The 21439-nt window shown below is 47.3% G+C and overlaps 1 protein-coding gene across 6 annotated transcripts in view; it reads right to left on the bottom strand.

Moving 5' to 3' along the window:
• Nucleotides 1–46: 46 nt before the first annotated feature.
• The window catches only part of PTK2B (protein tyrosine kinase 2 beta), a 120089-nt gene continuing 98696 nt past the window's right edge, over nucleotides 47–21439 (bottom strand). For 3 of the 6 annotated variants that reach the window (XM_082217382.1, XM_082217384.1, XM_082217383.1), the window contains 11 exons: nucleotides 18183–18387; nucleotides 16954–17062; nucleotides 15731–15796; nucleotides 13726–13851; nucleotides 10554–10700; nucleotides 7948–7986; nucleotides 7056–7083; nucleotides 5763–5818; nucleotides 4315–4461; nucleotides 4102–4182; nucleotides 47–925 (listed from right to left, as the gene is read on the bottom strand). In XM_082217382.1, coding sequence (XP_082073508.1) covers nucleotides 710–925; nucleotides 4102–4182; nucleotides 4315–4461; nucleotides 5763–5818; nucleotides 7056–7083; nucleotides 7948–7986; nucleotides 10554–10700; nucleotides 13726–13851; nucleotides 15731–15796; nucleotides 16954–17062; nucleotides 18183–18387 — 1220 coding nt within the window. In that variant the 3' untranslated portion in view covers nucleotides 47–709. The remainder of the gene's footprint in view (nucleotides 926–4101; nucleotides 4183–4314; nucleotides 4462–5762; nucleotides 5819–7055; nucleotides 7084–7947; nucleotides 7987–10553; nucleotides 10701–13725; nucleotides 13852–15730; nucleotides 15797–16953; nucleotides 17063–18182; nucleotides 18388–21439) is intronic. The other 3 variants (XM_082217385.1, XM_082217386.1, XM_082217387.1) reach the window with 3 other exon arrangements.

Here is a 21439-nt window from a genome sequence, read left to right as displayed (position 1 = left end):
AAATTCAAAGGAATTTGGCCCGTGAGAGAGAAGTGAGGGTATTCCCCCCCCCTAGGGTGGGAGGTTGCACATACAGTTCATACATGGCCATTAAATAAATGTTTCTATACAATTTACAAAGACACGAGACAGTCTCCTCTAAGGGCCACCTTGGGAATGCCCCTCACCAAAGTGACCTAGCAAGCTTTTCCTCCCAGGACTGGGTCTTCAGGACCCTCGGGAGAAACCTGGAAGTGGCCTGGCTTGCCACCATTCCTCTGGCTTATCCGGAGAAGGGCGGCAGTGAGGTTTGTGGGTCGCCCCACTGCTCCCCGCCTTTGACCCCCTTCACCAATGAGACACCTTGGCGCCAGAGATACTGGCAAAGAAATCAGACTGTACACAGCGACGCCTGCACACCTACAGGCATGGAACCCTACTGGTGCAGGCTCGGGACCCCTTGACAGGTCTGAACTGCCCCCCCTAGGACCGGGGTCCTGTGTCCCCCTTAGCAGCATGATCTATGGGGCAGAGGAAGGCAAGTCCCTCCCCTGCCTCACACGCAGACGGCTCTCCCCCAGAGTCTCTTCTCCTTCGTTCTCGGAAGACAGACGTGACGAAACCAAAGACACGAGCGTGTTGCGGCAGGGCAGAGGTGGAGACAGCGCAGGGAAGCTTGGAGGGGGCTACGTATTCATTCATCTTTTAAAAAGGAAGCCAGCCCTCCGGGTCACTCAAAGGAGACCTTCACCAGGTTGGCTCGCATCTTGGCTTGGTCCACAGCGTCCAGGAGGTTCTTGGCGTCCACGGCTAGAGTGTGCGAGGCGGCCAACATCTGGCGCTTGCACTCATCGCTCAGGGATGTCATGGCGTTCTGCTGGGCCAAGCGCATCTTGTTGATCAGTTCGGCAAGGTCCTTGTTGAGGAGCTTTTGGGTGCCTTCAATCTGCCGGGGAAGAGCACAAACAGACAGACAGAAGGACAAAGACATGGATAAGCAGCAGGTTAACTCCAACCACTTGTGAAAGCACTGTGCACACCACTTACAAACGCCATCTCCAACTCCTCGAAACATTCCATCAATGGTGTCTCCGAAAATTTGGACACATCACTTGGGAAGACAGGTGAACTAATGCCAGTGTACAGTGGTACATCAGGTTACAGAGGCTTCAGGTTACAGAGGCTTCAGGTTCAGGTCAGACCTGGTCAGACCTCACCTGGAGTACTGTGTCCAGTTCTGGGCACCACAGTTCAAGAAGGACACTGACAAACTGGAACGTGTCCAGAGGAGGGCAACCAAAATGGTCAAAGGCCTGGAAATGATGCCTTATGAGGAACGGCTAAGGGAGCTGGGCATGTTTAGCCTGGAGAAGAGGAGGTTAAGGGGTGATATGATAGCCATGTTCAAATATATAAAAGGATGTCACATAGAGGAGGGAGAAAGGTTGTTTTCTGCTGCTCCAGAGAAGCGGACACGGAGCAATGGATCCAAACTACAAGAAAGAAGATTCCACCTAAACATTAGGAAGAACTTCCTGACAGTAAGAGCTGTTCGACAGTGGAATTTGCTGCCCAGGAGTGTGGTGGAGTCTCCTACTTTGGAGGTCTTTAAGCAGAGGCTTGACAACCATATGTCAGGAGTGCTCTGATGGTGTTTCCTGCTTGGCAGGGGGTTGGACTCGATGGCCCTTGTGGTCTCTTCCAACTCTTTTATGATTCTATGATTCAGGTTACAGACGCTTCAGGTTAAAGAGGCTTCAGGTTACAGACTCCGCTAACCCAGAAATAGTACCTCAGGTTAAGAACTTTGCTTCAGGATGAGAACAGAAATCATGCTCCTCTGGCATGGTGGCAGCGGGAGGCCCAATTAGCTAAAGTGGTGCTTCAGGTTAAGAACAGTTTCAGAACGGACCTCTGGAATGAATTACCATATTTTTCGCTCTATAAGATGCACCAGACCACAAGACGCACCTAGTTTTTGGAAGAGGAAAACAAGAAAAAAATATTCTGAATCCCAGAAGCCAGAACAGGAAGAGGGATCGCTGCGCAGCAAAAGCAGCAATCCTTCTTGCTGTTCTGGCTTCTAGGATAGCTGCACAACCTGCATTTGCTCCATAAGATGCGCACACATTTCCCCTTACTTTTTAGGAGGGGAAAAGTGAGTCTTATAGAGCAAAAAATACAGTAAGTTCTTAACCTGAGGTACCACTGTACTGGAAGAAGCAAAGATCACCAGTGTCAAAGCAATGATTCTTCAACTGGTCGTGTTGTGCAGATGCCTCATTATCGTCTTCCAAAGCAACTACTCTATTCCGAACTTAAGAATGGAAAGCATAATGAGAGAGGGGGATTTGCCCTGCCGGACTTAAGGTTATATTATGAAGCTGCAGCTTTGTGTTGGATGAAGGACTGGTTACTTTTAGAGAACACTGATGTCCTAGATCTGGAAGGGTTTAATAATGCTTTTGGATGGCATGCATATTTGTGGTACGACAAGGTTAAGATTCATAAAGGGTTCAAAAACCATATTGTCAGAAAAGCAATATTTATGGTCTGGATAAAATACAAAGACTTATTAGAAAACAAGACCCCGAGATGGCTATCACCAATGGAGGCTAAGGCCCGAAAAAGACTCAATATGGAGGCCGGCTGGCCGAAATATTGGGAAATAATAGGAAAAATTGGAGACAATTGGAGGTTGCAGAGCTTGGAGAAATTAAAGAACAAGGTGTGAGACTGGTTACATTACGCTCAAATTCAAGAGGTATTTAAATTGGACAAAAAGATAGGATTCCAGGTGGAAAAATCGAAGTTAGAGACAGAATTGTTAGAACCAAAGACTAAGGTACTTTCAAGAATGTATAACTTGCTGCTTAAATGGAACACTCAGGATGAGACAGTCAAATCAGCCATGATAAAATGGGCACAGGATATTGGGTATAACATTATGTTTGAGGACTGGGAAAGGTTATGGACCACCGGAATGAAATTCACGGCATGTAATGCCTTGAAGGAAAATATTATGAAAATGATATATAGGTGGTACATGACCCCAGTCAAACTCGCAAAGATATATCACCTGTCTGATAATAAATGTTGGAAATGTAAGGAGGCTGAAGGGACATTTTTTCACCTCTGGTGGACTTGTCCAAGAGTGAAGGCCTTCTGGGAAATGATCTACAATGAGTTAAAAAAGGTATTTAAATATACCTTTATTAAGAAACCAGAAGCCTTCCTCTTGGGCATTGTCGGCCAGAAAGTGTTAAAAAAGGACAGAACTTTCTTTATGTATTCTACAACAGCAGCAAGAATACTTATTGCAAAACATTGGAAGACACAAGATTTGCCCATGCTGGAAGAATGGCAGACACAACTGATGGATTATATGGAACTGGCCGAAATGACTGGCAGAATCCGAGATTTGGGAGAAGAAACAATAGAAGAGGACGGAAAAAATTTAAGGACTATTTACAAAAATATTATAAGTTGTATGAATGTTAAGAAATTGCATGATCTAGAAAAACATGCTCCAGTATTTTAATTGTGAGATACAGAAAATTAAGTTATAAGTAAGAAAAAGTCGAAATTTAAAGTAATACTATGTTTAATTTAAGGTATAAATAATTGACAAAAACTACTTTAAATTTAGAAATATAACATTTGAAAAGTACAAAATAAGGTATGAAACAAGGTAACAATTTGCTGGTATTTTTTATTATAAATAATGCAGTGTAAGGGAGATGTGAGGAAGTCCAGTTGGTTATATTTTTTATTTTTCTTTACTTTCTTTTATCTATGTTGTTTGTAGGTAGACTTGTACTTATTCTTTGGTATGTTACCTTTTTGGTGAAGAGATTTTGTGTGTCTACTTTTTATTTTGTGTTTAAAAACTTAATAAAATATTTTTTAAAAAAAGAAAAAAAGAATGGAAAGCATAATGCTGGTGGTCAACAAAAGAGGTTTAAAGACCCTCTCTCGAGGCAAATCTAAAAGAATGTAGTATAAACACCGACCACTGGGAAACACCTGACACAGTGGAGCACAAGGCAATGGAAGAGGACAGAGAGCCACTCTCCTTCTGATACCTCCTTCGGTCGCCCGCTTGCCCGAAAGAGGACCCACCTCAGTGCGTGAAGAGGCAGGCAGAGCCGGGAGGACTTCATCCACGCTCCCGATGAGCTTCCGAAGGGAGAGGCCCACATCCTGCAAAGAGGCAAAAGCAAAGCATGATCAGAGACTCCCGCCGGCTCTTCTTCCACCCTGCCTCTGCCCAACCTGTTTGCATCAAGGCGGTGCAAAGGAATAAAAACAGAAATAAATACACGCCGGAGTTACCTTCACAACCAGGATGTACCGTTCTGGCGGGTGGTTGCTGACCTCGTTCTTCAGCTTCAGAACAGCCTTCACCAGGTCCATGACGTCACCGTACACAGCGTCATCCGTCCGGTCCAGGTTGGCCGTGGGGGTTGGCTGAAGCGAGAACTGGAAAGGCAGTGTGGCGCAGTGGTTAGTGTTGGACCTGGGAGACCAGGGTTCAAAGCCTTGCTCAGCCACAAAACTCACTGGCCTTGGGCTAGTCACAGTCTCTTGGCCTAACAGGGCTGTTGTGTGTGTGTGTGGGGGGGGGTTAAATGAAGTGGTGGTGAGGAGAACAGTGTATGACACCTTGAGCTCCTTTGGGAGGAAACTCCAGCGGGTGCAGAATGCCGCGGCGAGACTCCTTACGGGTCCTCGCTGCGGGATCACATTCACCCGGTGCTATACCAGCTGCACTGGCTCCCAGTGGAGTACAGGATCAGGTTCAAGGTGCTGGTTTTAACCTTCAAAGTCCTATACGGCCTGGGACCCTCGTACCTACAGGACCGCCTCTCCTGGTATGTCCCACGGAGGACCTTACGGTCTTCAAACAAAAACATCTTGGAGATCCCGGGCCACAGGGAGGTTAGGCTGGCCTCAACTAGAGCCAGGGCTTTTTCGGCTGTGGCCCCGATCTGGTGGAACGCTCTGTCCCAAGAGACTAGGGCACTGCGGGACTTGACATCTTTCCGCAGGGCCTGCAAGACAGAGCTGTTCCGCCAGGCCTTTGGCTAGGGCACAGCCTGACTCCCTCCTTTGGCAATCCTCACTCTAGCCCAATGGTTGCCATTAATCTGATTTGAATTAATTTTATAATGAAATGATTTTAGAATGGTTTATCATTTTACTGTTGTTAGCCTCTCTGAGTCCGGCTTTGGCTGGGGAGGGCGGGATATAAATAAAATTTATTATTATTATTATTGGGATAGAAATGCAATAAACAAGCAAATCAATCGAAGTGGGGCAGGGGTTCGTTTGGGGAAGTGCCTCCCAAGTTTCTGGTAGCTGGAGCACACATTTTTCCTAAATGAAAATTTTATGCATTTATGTATTATTATTATAAGAGCAGACCCCACGCTGAAATCAGTGGATTTAAGTAACATTGCCTTTAATGGGTCAACTCTATGACTAACACTGGATATTTCTTCCCTGCCTTCCAGCTCAGATGAACCCTAAAATAATACAAGTAGGACCTCCAACAAAATGTTGCAGCATATTCTTCCTTCTGCAAGAAGTTCCACTGTTCAGGATAGCTCTACTCCTCCCCAATCGGAGGCCTGTATTCCGCCCCCCACCCCACCCCAAATCAATGGAATGATACAGTTTTGGGGTGATCCCTGGCCCACGCATCACCTGAACCGGCACAGAGATTGGCTCAAAACAGAGAGAGGAACAGGATGGGAAAAAGGCGAGGGCCAACTACACACCTGAGGTCCAAGTCTGGGCGGCTTTCTGGGTGGTCCTGTGAACTCAGCTAAGCCATCAATAAAAAGGAAACACAACAGTTTGTTATTATTGTTGTTGTTGCTGATGATGACACAACATTGCTGTAAGAGCTGTCAACCAATGCAGGGACTGGACTGCAACTCAAACAATCTCTGTCCTTTAGCCTCCCCGGTTGGAACTGTTGGGATCTGGTGTTCAAAAACATCTGGGTGGGGCCACAGATGTTCCCCATTGTTATGTACTGAGTTGAATAGGATCAAAAATGCAGCAGTTTGATTGGTCCTAGAACAATAGGATTCAGAATGCAGCAGTCTGATTGGTCTTAGAACAATAGGATCCAGAATGCAGCAGACTGAGTGGTCCTAGAACAATAGGATTCAGAATGCAGCCGTCTGATTGGTCTTAGAACAATAGGATTCAGAATGCAGCAGTCTGATTGGTCCTAGAGCAATAGGATTCAGAATGCAGCAGTCTGACTGGTCCACAAGAGCCACCCAATCTGGCTCCAGGTGGAAGAGAATCCGCAACCTGATTGGCCTACAGGAGAATCCCAGAATTAGCCAATCATGTGGGGCCCATTGTGTAAATAATGTTTATAAAGCAGACATTCTGGGGCAACTTCCATTCCTCCACACCACTATGAGCTGAATAAAGAGCATGAAATCTACTCTCGACTCCGAGTATCTTTCACCCATCCTCTGCCTACTCCACTCACCAACCCAGCTGACCCCTCCACCCTTTGCCACAGTCCTTCCTCCACCCCTGGCGAACCGCCTCCATTTACACTTGACCAACCCCCTCCTTTTACACCCCACCCACGTCCTGCCTCTCCCTCCATAGCTCACCCCCAAATCGCACTTTGAAGCCCGTCCAATCCACCTTTGAACAGTGACACTTCTTAAGCCTGCAGTGTCTCCATGTTTAAGGCAGGGGGTGCTTTGGAAAGCTGTGGGTCAAATGGCACTCTGAAATAACGCCCACCCCCGCTTCCATCACCCTCCCCTCTTCAGCAGCTTGCTTCGCTTAGGGGCCTGCTGTTCTGCTATCGTGCTGCGGTTGGAAGGTGGTGGGAGCAGCGCGACGTGACAACAGCCTTACAATTTTATTCTATAGTAAGACACGCTGCGCAAGGTGCAGGGAAGGTGGTTAAGCTTCCTCGACCACACTGACGGGGAACTCAAGTTCTCTCCAACGTGAAATGCCTGGAATGGTGAGCAGAGAATGACACCTTGCGCGGCTGCACTATGGAAGGGCAAATTGAGTTAGATACTCACTGTATCCTGCCTCCTTCTCGGGGAGTTTCTGAAAAGAAAAGGGGCATTGAGTCACATGGTTTTGACACATGCAGCATAAATCCAATGTGCATTATCTCAGAAGTAAAGCCTGCAGTGCTCAGTGGGGCTGACACTTTAGTAAGCATGAGTTTAATCCAGAAAGGAGAGAAATTAGCTGGAATTGAGAAGCAGAAGCAGAGAGATGAGTGATCATGCTCCTAGACCATTGTTGAGAGTTGCCTCTTATATGGAAAGATGCAATTTTGGTGTCTCTCAGGGGTGGGGGCCAAATACTGTTTTAATGTATTTTTAATCTTCTTCTTCTTCTTCTTCTTCTTCTTCTTCTTCTTCTTCTTCTTCTTCTTCTCCCCCCCCCCAACCCTGTCTGGCTCTTGCCCACCCTCCCAAGGCCACGCCCCTCACTGGCCCCACTTCACACCCTCCCTCAGTGTTTTTGCCTGGCTGGACTTTGTCCTTGAACTCTACCCCTTGCTTGTAGGGGTGGGTGTGTAGAAACCAGCCCACTTTAGGGGAAAAAAATGCATTTGTGGCTCTGCCCATTTCTGCCTCCGACCTGCGGCCCTCAGGAGGCAATGTGGCCCTGGGGAAAAGAGGCAAGGCGAGGGAAGCAGAAGGCCAAGGGTTGTCCCAGAAGCTCAGAGAGGCAGGAAGGAAGTTCAGAAGAGCAACAGAGCCCTGCTGGAGCGCAGAGACTTAGAGTCAGAGGCCCACGGGGAAGAGAGCAGCCCTGAAGCCGCTGCAGAGGGCGTCTGTTCAAGTGGTCTGGCCGTGATTATTTCCCCCTTGCTTTATCATTTTTTTGCCAGGAGAAGTTAGGAAAGTTAGGAGAGCCAGCAGAGGGCAGCCGGAGAGTTGTGGCCCATGGACTTACTGGGGGGTAGGTGTGGCTGTTCACAGACGCCATGGGGTCCTGTGGCAGAAGAAAGCAGCAAACATCAGCAGGCGCAACGAATGATTCGGAGGGGGCGTCCAGACAGGGACTTAATACCTCGGGTTACAGACACTTCAGGTTGCGTTTTTTCGGGTTGCGGACCGCCGAAACCTGGAAGTACCGGAACGGGTTACTTCCGGGTTGCTGCGGTCGCGCATGTGCAGAAGCACTGAATCGCAACCCACGCATGCACAGACGCGGGTTGCGAACACTGTTGGTTGTGAACGTGCATCCCGCACGGATCACGTTCGCGACCCGAGCGTCCACTGTACTCTATTACTGCTAGTCCCTTGTTTTCTAGGGCCACAGTTCTTCGGTTCTTCTTAACAAACCCCCTCAGCTGGCATGACAAGCAGGAATGAATTCCCGTATTTTTTGCTTTATAAGACTCACTTTTTCCCTCCTAAAAAGTAAGGGGAAATGTGTGTGCGTCTTACGGAGCGAATGCAGGCTGCGCAGCTATCCCAGAAGCCAGAACAGCAAGAGGGATTGCTGCTTTCACTGCGCAGCGATCCCTCTTGCTGTTCTGGCTTCTGGGATTCAGAATATTTTTTTTCTTGTTTTCCTCCTCCAAAAACTAGGTGCGCCTTGTGGTCTGGTGCGTCTTATAGAGCGAAAAATACAGTGGTTTCCCAGACTTTTTAAATTTCTTCCAGCTTCTCGTTTTCCCTGCCTTAAGTTCAGTTTGCCTAATTTTTGGCAATCTTTCTCTCTCTTTTTAAGGTCCCCATTAAACCTTGATGATTAAGGGGGGGGGGTCATTGGTTTCTGGTAGTTTCTCCTTGTTCTTATTATGTATTCCATGTTTTAATCTTGCATTTTTATGTTGGGAACCACCCTGAGCACTGCGGATGAAGGGCGGTATACAAATTCAATAAATAAACAAAACAATAATTTCTTTAGTGCATGTTTCTTTTCACCAATACATTTTGGCTAGCGGTTTTCCCTAACACACTGCACGTTTATTTTCATGAACGTGTGCATTTTAAAGGCACGTGTCCCTGTAACGTATGCATTTTTACACACCCTGTGGCTGGATAATTTCACTGCAAAATTCGGAGAAATGTAAATTCCAGAGGATACTTGCATCCGAGCTCATGTACTGCTGTTTCGGAAAAGTTCAAATCGGGTGGATTTGCGTTAAAATGCGAACAGAATCAAATCTGTTCCCCGTCTCTGATCAGGAGGCGAGAAAGCTTCCTCTGGTAGGTTACTGTATTTTTTGCTCTATAAGACTCATTTTATCCCTCCTAAAAAGTAAGGGGAAATGTGTGTGCGTCTTATGGAGCGAATGCAGGCTGTGCAGCTATCCCAGAAGCCAGAACAGCAAGAGGGATTGCTGCTTCCATTGCGCAGCGATCCCTTTTGCTATTCTGGCTTCTGAGATTCAGAATATTTTTTTCTTGTTTTCCTCCTCCAAAAATTAGGTGCGTCTTGTGGTCTGGTGCATCTTATAAAACGGAAAATACGGTAATCTTCCCCACTATATGGCAACTCCCGAATTCATGGGCTGGGTGCAATTTCAGTTCCCCCCAATGTAAGTCCATGCAAGGAAGTCTGAAATAGCCCCCCTGTCCCCCACCTCACAATTGGTTTGGGGGCTGTCAGGAGAACCCCAGGGAGAGGAGAGGGCAGATCATTCCATCAGGAGAACCATCTGCTTAGTAATACGTTGAGCTCCTCTCCATGTGTCTGAAATCAGTTCTTCTTGGTACTAACTATAGAAGAACCATTAAATAATGCCAAAGAAGTGATTAAAGAAATAGAACAATTTGGACAAGTAGCAGGTTTTAAATTAAACTAAAATATTAGTTAAAAATATGGAACAAGACTTGGTTGATACAGTGGTGCCCCGCAAGACAAATGCCTCGCAAGACGAAAAACTCGCTAGACGAAAGGGTTTTTCGGTTTTGCGTTGCTTCGCTAGACGAATTTCCCTATGGGCTTGCTTCGCAAGACGAAAGCGTCTTGCGCTTTTTTCTTAAAGCCGCTTGAAGAGGCGCAGTTGCAACGGGCCGTGCTTCGCAAGACGAAAAACATCGCAAGACGAAAAGACTCACGGAACGAATTATTTTCGTCTTGCAAGGCACCACTGTATGTTGCAGCAGGAAATTGGTATAGAAGTAGTTTAAAAAGTTAAGTATTTAGGAATCTGGTTAACCACAATGAATATAGATTTATTTCAAAATAACTATGCACCGGTGTGGAATGGAATTAAGAGAGACATGGAAATATGGGGAAGAATGAAATTATCATTTTGGGGAAGGATTTCAAGTATAAAAATGAATGTGCTACCAAAGATGTTTCAATGATTTGTTTCAATCAATTCCTATAATCAAGGGGGCAGCAATTTTTAAAGAATGGCAAAAAGCAATTTCAAGATATGTCTGGAAGTGGAAGAAACTGAGAATACAATATAAATTGTTAACAGGTGTTAAAGAAAGAGGGGGCTTCGCCTGCTTTGGGCAGCCTAGAAGGAAACGGATCTCAGGTTTGCCAGTGGCCCATCCCTGTGGCCGCCCGTATCGCCGCTTAGGTGGACTCACCAGGGCCTTCTCCTCCTGCCGCAACCACTGGTAGTCCTCCGCCATCTGCTTGTGCTGCTTGTCCAGGATCTGCCTCATCTTGGCCCGTTCCATCTCCCAGAGCTTCTGGGCTTCTTCCCGGCTGCTGGGCCGGAGGAAGTCCTCCTCCTTTGCAGGCAAAAGCATGGGAAGAAGAACAGTGAGCGGACAGAAGCCTCGATCCTCTTGTGCCAGCAACTCCCAGAAGCCTCGCTTCTCTTGTGCCAGCAACTCCCAGAAGCCTCACTTCTCTTGTGCTAGCAACTCCCAGAAGCCTCGCTTCTCTTGTGCCAGCAGCTCCCAGAAGCCTCGCTTCTCTTGTGCCAGCAACTCCCAGAAGCCTCGCTTCTCTTGTGCCAGCAACTCCCAGAAACCTCGCTTCTCTTGTGCTAGCAACTTCCAGAAGCCTCGCTTCTCTTGTGCCAGCAACTCACAGAAGCCTCACTTCTCTTGTGCTAGCAACTCCCAGAAGCCTCGCTTCTCTTGTGCTAGCAGCTCCCAGAAGCCTCGCTTCTCTTGTGCCAGCAACTCCCAGAAGCCTCGCTTCTCTTGTGCTAACAACTCCCAGAAGTCTTGCTTCTCTTGTGCCAGCAACTCCCAGAAGCCTCGCTTCTCTTGTGCCAGCAACTCCCAGAAGCCTCGCTTCTCTTGTGCCAGCAGCTCCCAGAAGCCTCGCTTCTCTTGTGCCAGCAGCTCCCAGAAGCCTCGCTTCTCTTGTGCCAGCAACTCCCAGAAGCCTCGCTTCTCTTGTGCTAGCTACTCCCAGAAGCCTCGCTTCTCTTGTTCTAGCAACTCCCAGGTTCACCCCCAATTTCTCGCGAGGCCCAGGGATTAATCATAGAATTGTGGAGCTGGAAGGTACCCAAAGGGCCATCTGGTTCAACCCCATTTGAATGGAGCTGAGGGAGTTGAACGGCTGTACAGGATGGCAGCAAACCTCCAATCCACAGATCCTGAGGACCAACAAAAGGTGACAGGTGCGTCGGCTGTGTTCTCATTGGCTTCCCAGGCACACCTGGCTGACCACTGCTGGAGACAGGTCTGGACTGGGTGGAGGAGAGCTAGGAGCAATGGGGTGAGTGGCAGTTGGGGGCCAATATTTGCGAATCGGGGAAAGCATTTGCGTAAGCGGCGAAGGCGGCAGGACAAACGACAAAGGCTATGCGACAAGGGTGTGCCCTTCCAACAGTTGCAGTGCTCCTCTCACGCTGTACACAGCAAGGAGTGTGGCTGCACCTGTTGAATGGCGGCCTGCTACACAGCTCTCATTGGGGACACAGGCCCAGTTTGCTGTGCGATCTATTTCAGCCCCGTTAAGGCTCAGTCCATCGTACCGCTAGAAGGGTGCCTCTGCCCGTGTGTTGCTTGTCACGAGACTGAGAGGGGGTCTCAGGACCCCAGCCCCTCAGAGCTACCAAGGGGACGTGTGGGGCGAACACAACACAGACATGGTGAGGCCTGGTCCGACGACCCACTGGACTGCGCATCGCCTGGGAAATCCAGAGCCTTTTCATGAATGGTGCAAAATCATTGTTCAGTGCGGTACGCATTCAACCACCCCCAAAATGGAAACGCATTGTCCTGTCCCCCCCCCCATTTCTCAACTGTGAATTCAGAGATAGAAATGTGGAACAGCTCATTTTGCAGGTTGGGGGTCAAATGGATTAGGGGGACGAGGGAATGCTCTCCTTCTGACTGAGGTATACGGCCTTGGCCCAGTAGACCTGAAGGAGCGTCTCCACCCCCATCGTTCTGCCCGGACACTGAGGTCCAGCTCCGAGGGCCTTCTGGCGGTTCCCTCGCTGCGAGAAGCCAAGTTACAGGGAACCAGGCAGAGGGCCTTCTCGGTGGTGGCGCCCGCCCTGTGGAACACCCTCCCTTCAGATGTCAAAGAGATAAACAACTACCTGACATTTAGAAGACATCTGAAGGCAGCCCTGATCAGGGAAGTTTTTAATGTGTGACATTTTAATGTATTTTTAATCTTTGTTGGAAGCCACCCAGAGTGGCTGGGGAAACCCAGCCAGATGGGCGGGGTACAAATAATAAATTATTATTATTATCCTTCATAGCCCCTCCAAGATTTGTCTTGGGGGTGGTGCACAACATAGGAATCTGCCTTAAACCAAGTGAGAACTTGGGCCCATATAACTCAACACGGTCCACACTGATTGGCAGCAGGAGTCTCATCCCAGCTCTGCTGGGAGCTATCACTGGGAAGTGAACCACTGGGACGTTCTACATGCAAAGCAGGTGTCCTGTGGCTGAGCTGGTTCCCTTCCCCTCTGAACACCAGCTGCTAGGAATCACAAACAGGGAGATGGCTGCTGCCTTTGCGTCCTGCTTATGGGCTTCCCAGATGCTGAGATTCGTAGAATCGTGGAGTTGAAAGGGGATCCCAGGGGTCATCTAGTCCAGCCCCCTGCAATGCGGGGAATCTTTGCTAAAGCATCCCTGACAGCTGGTTGTGTGGATGGCCACGCTGGGAAAAGAGAGGGCTGGACCAGAGGGGACTTGGGGTCTCTTCTCTCTCTCTCTCTCTCTCTCTCTCTCTCTCTCTCTCTCTCTCTCTCTCCTATCCCCAACTTCTGCTTATCTTTGAGGTTTCATTTTTGAATTTATTTTATAAAATTTATACACCACTTGATAGCTCAAAGGAACATCAAAGCAAAAAAGACAAAACAACAAAATGTTCTCGGTGCGAAAAATGATTCAGCAATCATTAGAAAAATTTCAAAAAGCTAAAATAACCAAAACCAGGGACTCAGCTACACAGCTGCAAATAAAATGTTTTAAACGAGTTGTAAAGTGCAATATGCAAATGCGGTGCTAGGTGGCGACAGTGAGCTATGCAAAATTCAATGTGTTTTTCAAAACGTTTTAAAATAAAGCATTTTCACAGTGTGTGTGTGTGTGTGTTTTTTTTAAAAAATATGTCTGCAGATTCCACCCAGGTTAAATCTCGTACCAGGTTTCTAAGTGTCTGGACAGGCTTGTCCGAACAAGAATGGTTCTAGCAGTCCCCGAAAAGAGGGCAGCTGAAGGCGCCTGCCCAAAATCAAGAGGCAGGGAGTTCCACAGTGCTTCCACACGAAATGGCTCAGTTCTTACAAGTGCAGAACAGGTGCCAGGCTTCCCTCCAGCCCCGTCTTACCCTCATGCTGTGGCGCTTGAAGACGTTGTGCCTGTTGAGCGGCGGGGTGTGCAAGGAATTGACGGGAGACGGGTACTCAATGGGGCTGGTGAGCGTTGGCGAGCTGGCACACAGACCCTCGGGCACCTGGGGAGGCGTAAGCAGAAGGCAGCGGGCACAAAACTCTAGACACAGCATAGGCGGCAGGCACACAAACAAGGCTCAGGAGACTTTGGCACGGAGAGAAAAACAGCAGGCAGAGGAAGGAGAAAGAGGCCGTCTGTTTGCGACGGGGGCAGCTGTGCCATCTTGTGGGAGTGGCGCTCCACATGCGCTGAGGCACACCTCGCCCCCGGCATGCCACAGTGTGCCAAGGAGCCTTGCGCCCACACTCCATGAACTTGTGGCCTCTTGGCTAGCAAACAGGATTCCCCCCCTGACCGTTTGTCCTCTCACAGATTTGGTTACTAGCTTGGCTGGAGCATGAGTGGGGACGCAGATGTAATCAAGTATCGGGGAAAACATTTTAGGGAAACACCTGCTGACACGTGTCTTTGACAACGCTGGAAATGTGCTTAGATGGAGATGCGTCATGTTCGGAGTGGTTTCATGACTGTCTCCACTTGTTGACTTCTGCTAATAAAAGGAGCCTCTGCACAGCTAAGAGGGACACGGGTGGCGCTGTGGGTTAAACCACAGAGCCTAGGGCTTGCCAATCAGAAGGTCGGCGGTTCGAATCCCCGCGACAGGGTGAGCTCCCATTTCTCGATCCCTGCTCCTGCCAACCTAGCAGTTCGAAAGCACGTCAAAGTGCAAGTAGATAAATAGGTACCGCTCGGGTGGGAAGGTAAACGGCGTTTCCGTGTGCTGCTCTGGTTCGCCAGAAGCGGCTTAGTCATGCTGGCCACATGACCCGGAAGCTGTACGCTGGCTCCCCTGGCCAATAAAGCGAGATGAGCACCACAACCCCAGAGTCGGCCACGACTGGACCTAATGCTCATGGGTCCCTTTACCTTTACCTTACTGCACAGCTAGTTGGCTGCCTGCTTGGAGCATGCTTGCCAGACTGCTCACGAACAGCTCACCTGCATCCAACCTCCGGGTAAGGGGAAGTAGTGGGCATTCCCTTAAGATTTTCAGACCAGAAATTTGGGGAATCCCGTTCCACAAGGGGCACCAGAAACCAGCTTGATGGGAGCGGTGGCTGGCGAAGCAAATGGTTGCTATTTCACTCCAAAAACGAGCAACCACTTCAGTTTGCCAATCTGCCCACTGGGTGTCTGAGGTTAGATGTGCCCCACGGATTTAGAGCAGCGGTTCCCAAAGCAGGTGGGGTTGCTCCCTGTGGGGCAGTGGGATTCCCTAGGAGGCTGTTAAGAGGCAAGGGGGAGGCAGGGGGTGTATATGGGTATTTGGTGTTGAAAAGTCCATCTGTTGGGGAGAGGAATGGAACAGAGTCTCTAGGATAGGCATAGGCAAACTTGACCATCCAGATGTTTTTGAGACTACAATTTCCATCATCCCTGACCACTGGTCCTGTTAGCTAGGGATGATGGGAGTTGTAGTCCCAAAAATGGTTGCCATCAATTTGATTTGAACTGATTTTATAATGAATTGATTTTAGAACGCTGTATTATTTTACTGTTGTTAGCCGCTCTGAACCCAGCTTCGGCTGGGGAGGGAGGGATATAAATAAAATGTTATTATTTTATTATTATAAAACATCTGGAGGGCTGAGTCTGCCTATGCCTGCTCTAGGAGATGGGCATGGCTAGCAGGCTGGCTGGCAGGCTGGCACCAGCAACATTTTGTTGGGCTGCAAGCGCATGGGTTTAAAACCAGATTCTGGGAAGGAATTCGAAGCGATAAACAGAAAGGTCAGAAGTCTTGTTCCGGCAGCTGCAGGAATTCCTGACAAGCATCAAGCAGCTGCTACAAATTCAGCAGGAAAAGCACTCATTTTTGGCTCGGCAGGAACAAAAATGCAACAGTCAACACGAGACAAACGGGAAGTCCCTGGCCTTACCTGGAATTGCAGTTTGGGGGCCAGAAGGTTGGTCTGGGGGGGCGGCTTGTACTTTGGTCTGCTTGGCTGGGGAGAAGAAGGGAGGCTCGGTGAGCGTCAAAGGAATATTGGGAAACAAAGCATGGAATTGGCTCTTTCACCCATTTATATAAAAACAAGCACCCTATATATCTATATATCTATATCTATCTATCTATCTATCTATCTATCTATCTATCTATCTATCTATCATCTATCTATCTATCTATCTATCTATCTATATCAATATAAACATTTATAAATATGCACAAGCATGCATTACTCTCATGTCGCAAAAACACACTGAACACCTATATTTGCAGCACACCAAAAAGTCATAGAATCTGTGCATCAAAGCGGAGTGCTCTGAATATTCTTATTTTCGGCCTTGCATGGTTAGTCCTGCTGGCCACATGACCCGGAAGCTGTACGCAGGTTCTCTTGGCCAATAAAGCGTGATGAGCGCTGCAACCCCAGAGTCGGCCACAACTGGACCGAATGGTCAGGTGTCCCTTTACCTTTACCTTTTTAATCCCCATGTTAACCCCCCCCCCCAATCTACATCACTCATACATCACAGTTACATCATGAAAGGGGAGGTCTGGTGGCAGTAATCTGTGCATCCTGGACCCTGCCCCATGGTTCCCCTTGCCCTCCACCAAACACCCCTCAAGTGTAACAAATGAGATATTTACATTTCCCTGTTTCCCAGCCAACTTAATCACATCCTTTCGTCTTCATTTGAGTTTGTTATTTCTGGAATGGCTACCTGTCTGGCACTCAGGTATCAGGAGGCCAGGAATTATCACTCAGGCAGAGGGGCTGCTGAGTAGCTGAGCTCACATGTCTATAGGAATTTCTGAAGTTTTCCCAGTGGGCCAGTACATACATAGAAACATTTATCTGTGAATTCTTACATTTGGTATTCTGCAGCAAAGGCCCTTTGAATAGATAGGAAGAAACTGTGATGATGTATTTTGTGGGGACAAATCACAAAAGTCACAAAAGTTATTGTGCTGATTTTAGTAGTGGGCTGCATGTGCATGATATCTGCTGGAGGGGCAACCCCCCCCCAACCTATACATAAATTCCTGCAACACTCTTCCACTTGGAAGAACTTTTCCATGGGAGAATCTGTCTGAACGCAATGGCAAGAGAGTGGCCTGTGCTTGGAGCCTGTCTCTGTGCATATGAACTTTTCTCACCTTTGGAGGGGGCTCCTGCGAAGAGGGGGGCTCCATAATTTTGGGGGGCCGGTGGCGGTTGTTCCTCTCTTGCTCCCGTGCAATCTCTTTCTCCATCTGGTAAACGTCACTGCAATCAAAAGAGGGAAGAGCCATTCAGCTTGGCAGAACTGCCTGTGGAGGTTTCATTCATTTCGTTTAATGGGAATGGGGGAGGAATTGGGTTTCGTTTGCCTTTTACTCTTAACTTGCACTTCTCAAATCAACGTGCGAACCGAAACACTGCCATCATTTGAAATTTGCACTTATCCAATCTGATAAGGCAGTTCTCTAAGCAAACAATGGATGGTATTCAATTCATGTAGACTCAGAGTAGGTCCACTGAAATGAATGGACATAACCTAGTCATGTTCATTAATTACAGTGTGTCTTAAGCTTAGTTTACTCCAGTGTTTAGAAAACGAATTATGCTATGGGAAACCATGTGCATTGTGGAATGGAATCTGCGGAACCAAGGGAATTCTGCAACTTTGCTTATGTGATTTATTCAGCTTGCAGAATGTTGCTTTCCCTAGTGCAGATTTCAGATTTGTAATGGCTAACCTAGGGTTGGACGCAGGTGGCGCAGTGGGTTAAACCACAGAGCCTAGGACTTGCCGATCAGAAGGTTGGCAGTTTGAATCCCCACGATGGGGTGAGCTCCCGTTGCTCGGTCCCTGCTCCTGCCAACTTAGCAGTTCGAAAGCACGTCAAAGTGCAAGTAGATAAATAGGTACCGCTCCGATGGGAAGGTAAACGGTGTTTCCGTGCGCCAGAAGCGGCTTAGTCATGCTGGCCACATGACCTGGTAGTGCAGTTGTCTCTGGCTGGCTTCAGGAGCTGCTTGCTGCTGGGGTGCCTGCCATTTTTCCTTGCCGGAAGGACTGCCAAAGGGGAACTGGGGGTGTCCAGTGCCACAGATCTCCTGCCCCCTTCCCCCTTTGTTTTGACTGATTGGAGGAGGCTCAGGAGTTGCGGGCGGCTGGCAGTTGTCCAGTTTTTAAAAAACTCTGCGCATTTATGTTTCACAAGGTGCGAAAGAAGGGCTTTGCACCTTTACACAACATGCATGTGTGCTTGGGCCCAGGGTCTTTTGCCTCACCATCCCCACTACTGACTCCCTGTTGCTACTCAGCTTCAAAAAATAAAATCAAAATGTCCCCGGATTCGTAGAAAAAAATCTGTTAACCACAGGCTACCCTCTTACTCACCTCAAGCTGCAGACCAGCTCTTTGAACTTGGGCCTGTCGCTGGGGTCATAATCCCAGCAGCGGGTCATCAGGGCGTAGAGGATGGGGGGGCAGGCATCGGGCTTGGGCAGGCGGTCGCCCTTCTCAAGCACCGCGATCACGTCCTTGTTCTCCAGCCAGAAGAAGGGCTGCTTCCCATAGCTGAGGATTTCCCACATGCAGACGGCTGAGGTGGCGAATCAGGAAGAGAAAAGAGCGTGGGAGAGAGATGCAGGGATTGGCGGGAGACACGAAACTGCACCAGCAAAAAAACCAAGCTGATTTACCTATTTAAATCTCTGCACCTGGGGGGCGGGGGGGTTTGAACCCTTAATTACCGTATTTTTCGCTCTATAAGACGCACCGGACCACAAGGCGCACCTAGTTTTTGGAGGAGGAAAACAAGAAAAAAAATATTCTGAATCTTAGAAGCCAGAACAGCGAGAGGGATCGCTGCGCAGTGAAAGCAGCAATCACTCTCGCTGTTCTGGCTTCTGGGATAGCTGCGCAGCCTGCATTCACTCCATAAGACACACACACATATTTCTCCTTACTTTTTAGGAGGGAAAAAGTGAGTCTTATAGAGCAAAAAATATGGTAGATTTCAGTTGTTTTATTTAAGTTTTCCTACTGATTTACCTATTTAAACCTCTGCACCCAGGGTGTGTGTGTGTGTGGTTTGAATACTGAATTAGATTTCAATTGTTTTATTTACGTTTTCTGACAAGATGGCTACTCTTTGTATTCTCTTTGCTAGATTTTGGATAAATTTCCTGAAAATTGATGTGATTCATTGCATCTGTGGGTAGCCTTTATAATGCTCCTGGGGTTTTGCCAACAGCACCAGCTTGCTACAGTTTTAAGTGATGGCTGACCCATGGCTATTTGATGTGCCTTTGGGGACAATTTATTTGGTATGTATTTGTTATTAGTTGTTTATTGCAACCAATATTGTTTATTTGTTATTGGTTGTTTATTTGGTATGTATTTGTTATTGGTTGTTGCAGTGGGAATGAAGTTTGAAGGCTAACCTAAATGTGAAGAGATTTACAAAAAAAGAAAGACAAAGAGTGTGAAGAGATACCCTCACTGCGAGAAGCCAAGTTACAGGGAACCATGCAGAGGGCCTTCTCGGTAGTGGCGCCCTCCCTGTGGAACGCCCTCCCACCAGATGTCAAAGAGAACAACAACTACCAGACTTTTAGAAGACATCTGAAGGCAGCCCTCTTTAGGGAAGCTTTTAATGTTTGATGCATTACGATATTTAAATATTTTGTTGGAAGCCGCCCAGAGTGGCTGGGGAAGAATTTTATATACTGGTGGGAGAATTATATATTTAATATATTATTTTATATACTGGTGGGAGAATCTGCATATTCAGACTGTATTAAGAATGTGTCGGGAATATTTCTGCAAAATGTGGCCTTGAGCTAGCCTGTTAAGAGAGGAGGTGCCCTGTTCCTCTCACGGGATCGGGCATCCAGCTCCGATAATGGAGACGTGCTTGTCCTCTGAGAATGTGACGTAATTTCTACGCACGTGTAAAGCTAAATTGGAGAAATGCCTCTATATAAGCCTGTGTGATTTATAGTCCTGTGGATGCCACTTCTGGGGGTTTTTTTGGACAATAATTTTTATCAGTTTTCAATTACAATAATCCATTGGTAGCCTCACACTCTAACAATGCCAAATTATAATACAATTACTAATCCCAGTCATTCAAATGCCAAACTATATCATTTAGGTGGTCTCCCGCATGCTAGAATTGATGGTTTGATTATTTACTTTGTTTCTGCGTCCTGAAATCTCATTCGTCTTAATTACATTCCGTTCAAAATAACAACTGCAATATGAACAACATCTATTCGTCTTGACACAGCAAATGATTTATAAACCCATAGGTGAAGCATTCAAACTATATCCTTATTCCTCCTGCGTGTGAAACATGTGGGTCATAGCTGTCAACTTTCCCCTTTTCTAGCAAGGAATCCTATTTGGAATAAGGGAATTCCTAAACATTAGGAAGAACTTCCTGACAGTAAGAGCTGTTTGACAGTGGAATTTGCTGCCAAGGAGTGTGGTGGAGTCTCCTACTTTGGAGGTCTTTAAGCAGAGGCTTGACAACCATATGTCAGGAGTGCTCTGATGGTGTTTCCTGCTTGGCAGGGGGTTGGACTCGATGGCCCTTGTGGTCTCTTCCAACTCTAGGATTCTATGATTCTATGATTCTAATTTCCCTTTAAAGAAGGGGAAGGTTGACAGCTATGATGTGGGTGCCACTTTTTGTGGGCTTCCCAGCAGCCACTGCGGTTCTAAAGCTGTCTCAAGCATCACAATGATATGCAGAATTATTATGATTTATTTATTGAAGGAATCCACCACATCATCCACTTGCAAGCGTAACGCACAGCAGGTTCATCCACCTTGGCTATCTTTGAAACAAGGGCAGCCAATGGGATGGCCTCTAGGAGCTTTTGTCTAGAGCTTTCACCAGCCTCGCATGGCATGGCCAATGGGCAAGGAGAAGGGGAGTCATAGGCCCCGCCCCCCATCTGGAGGGCACCACGTTGGCAACCCCTGCCTTAAAACACCCCTTGCAATTCCTAAGTGTGTTGCATGTGGTTCCCTCCGTTTCCAGCCTCTGCTGGAGGCGGAGCACGCAGGCACGGATCCTGCTGCTGCCGCCCCCAAGCATTAAATAAGTTGGAGTTCTTGTTATTAAATATATAAATACACCAAGAAAAAAGCACACCAAGAACTCAGGCCAATGTAAGTTTCAATAGTGGGAGTGGTCCCTACTCGCAAATCAATAGTCAATTGTAAGAAAAACTAATCCATTCAAAAGTATGTATTCTGAGATACAAACTCAAACTCATGAGTAGAGATAAGTTCATGTTAGTCCATAGATTTGACGTGAAGTTCTTAATTTCAATCACTGAGCAGAAGTCAGAAGTCAATTATGGATCAGAAACCAGGACTGTTTCGATGTATTCACCTTCATCAGCTGGAAGTATCAAACATTACATGAAAATACATTCAAATTCTAAATTATCATAAATTATAAAACAGTATTATACAACATTTGGTCCCTTACCTAATTTTTAAGGGGTCGTGTAAGTTTGAAGAACTCGTATAAATATATCCTGTTATTTTCTACGTTTCTCTCTGACTATGGACTAACATGAACTTATCTCTACTCACAATCTCTAATACTGTGACAAATTATTGTGTTACACATA

The sequence above is a fragment of the Podarcis vaucheri genome, assembly GCF_965113315.1.
Source record: "Podarcis vaucheri genome assembly, chromosome: 3".
Lineage (NCBI taxonomy): Eukaryota > Metazoa > Chordata > Lepidosauria > Squamata > Lacertidae > Podarcis > Podarcis vaucheri.
Note: the sequence above shows the minus strand (reverse complement) of the source record. Positions and strands in the feature narration are given on the sequence as shown.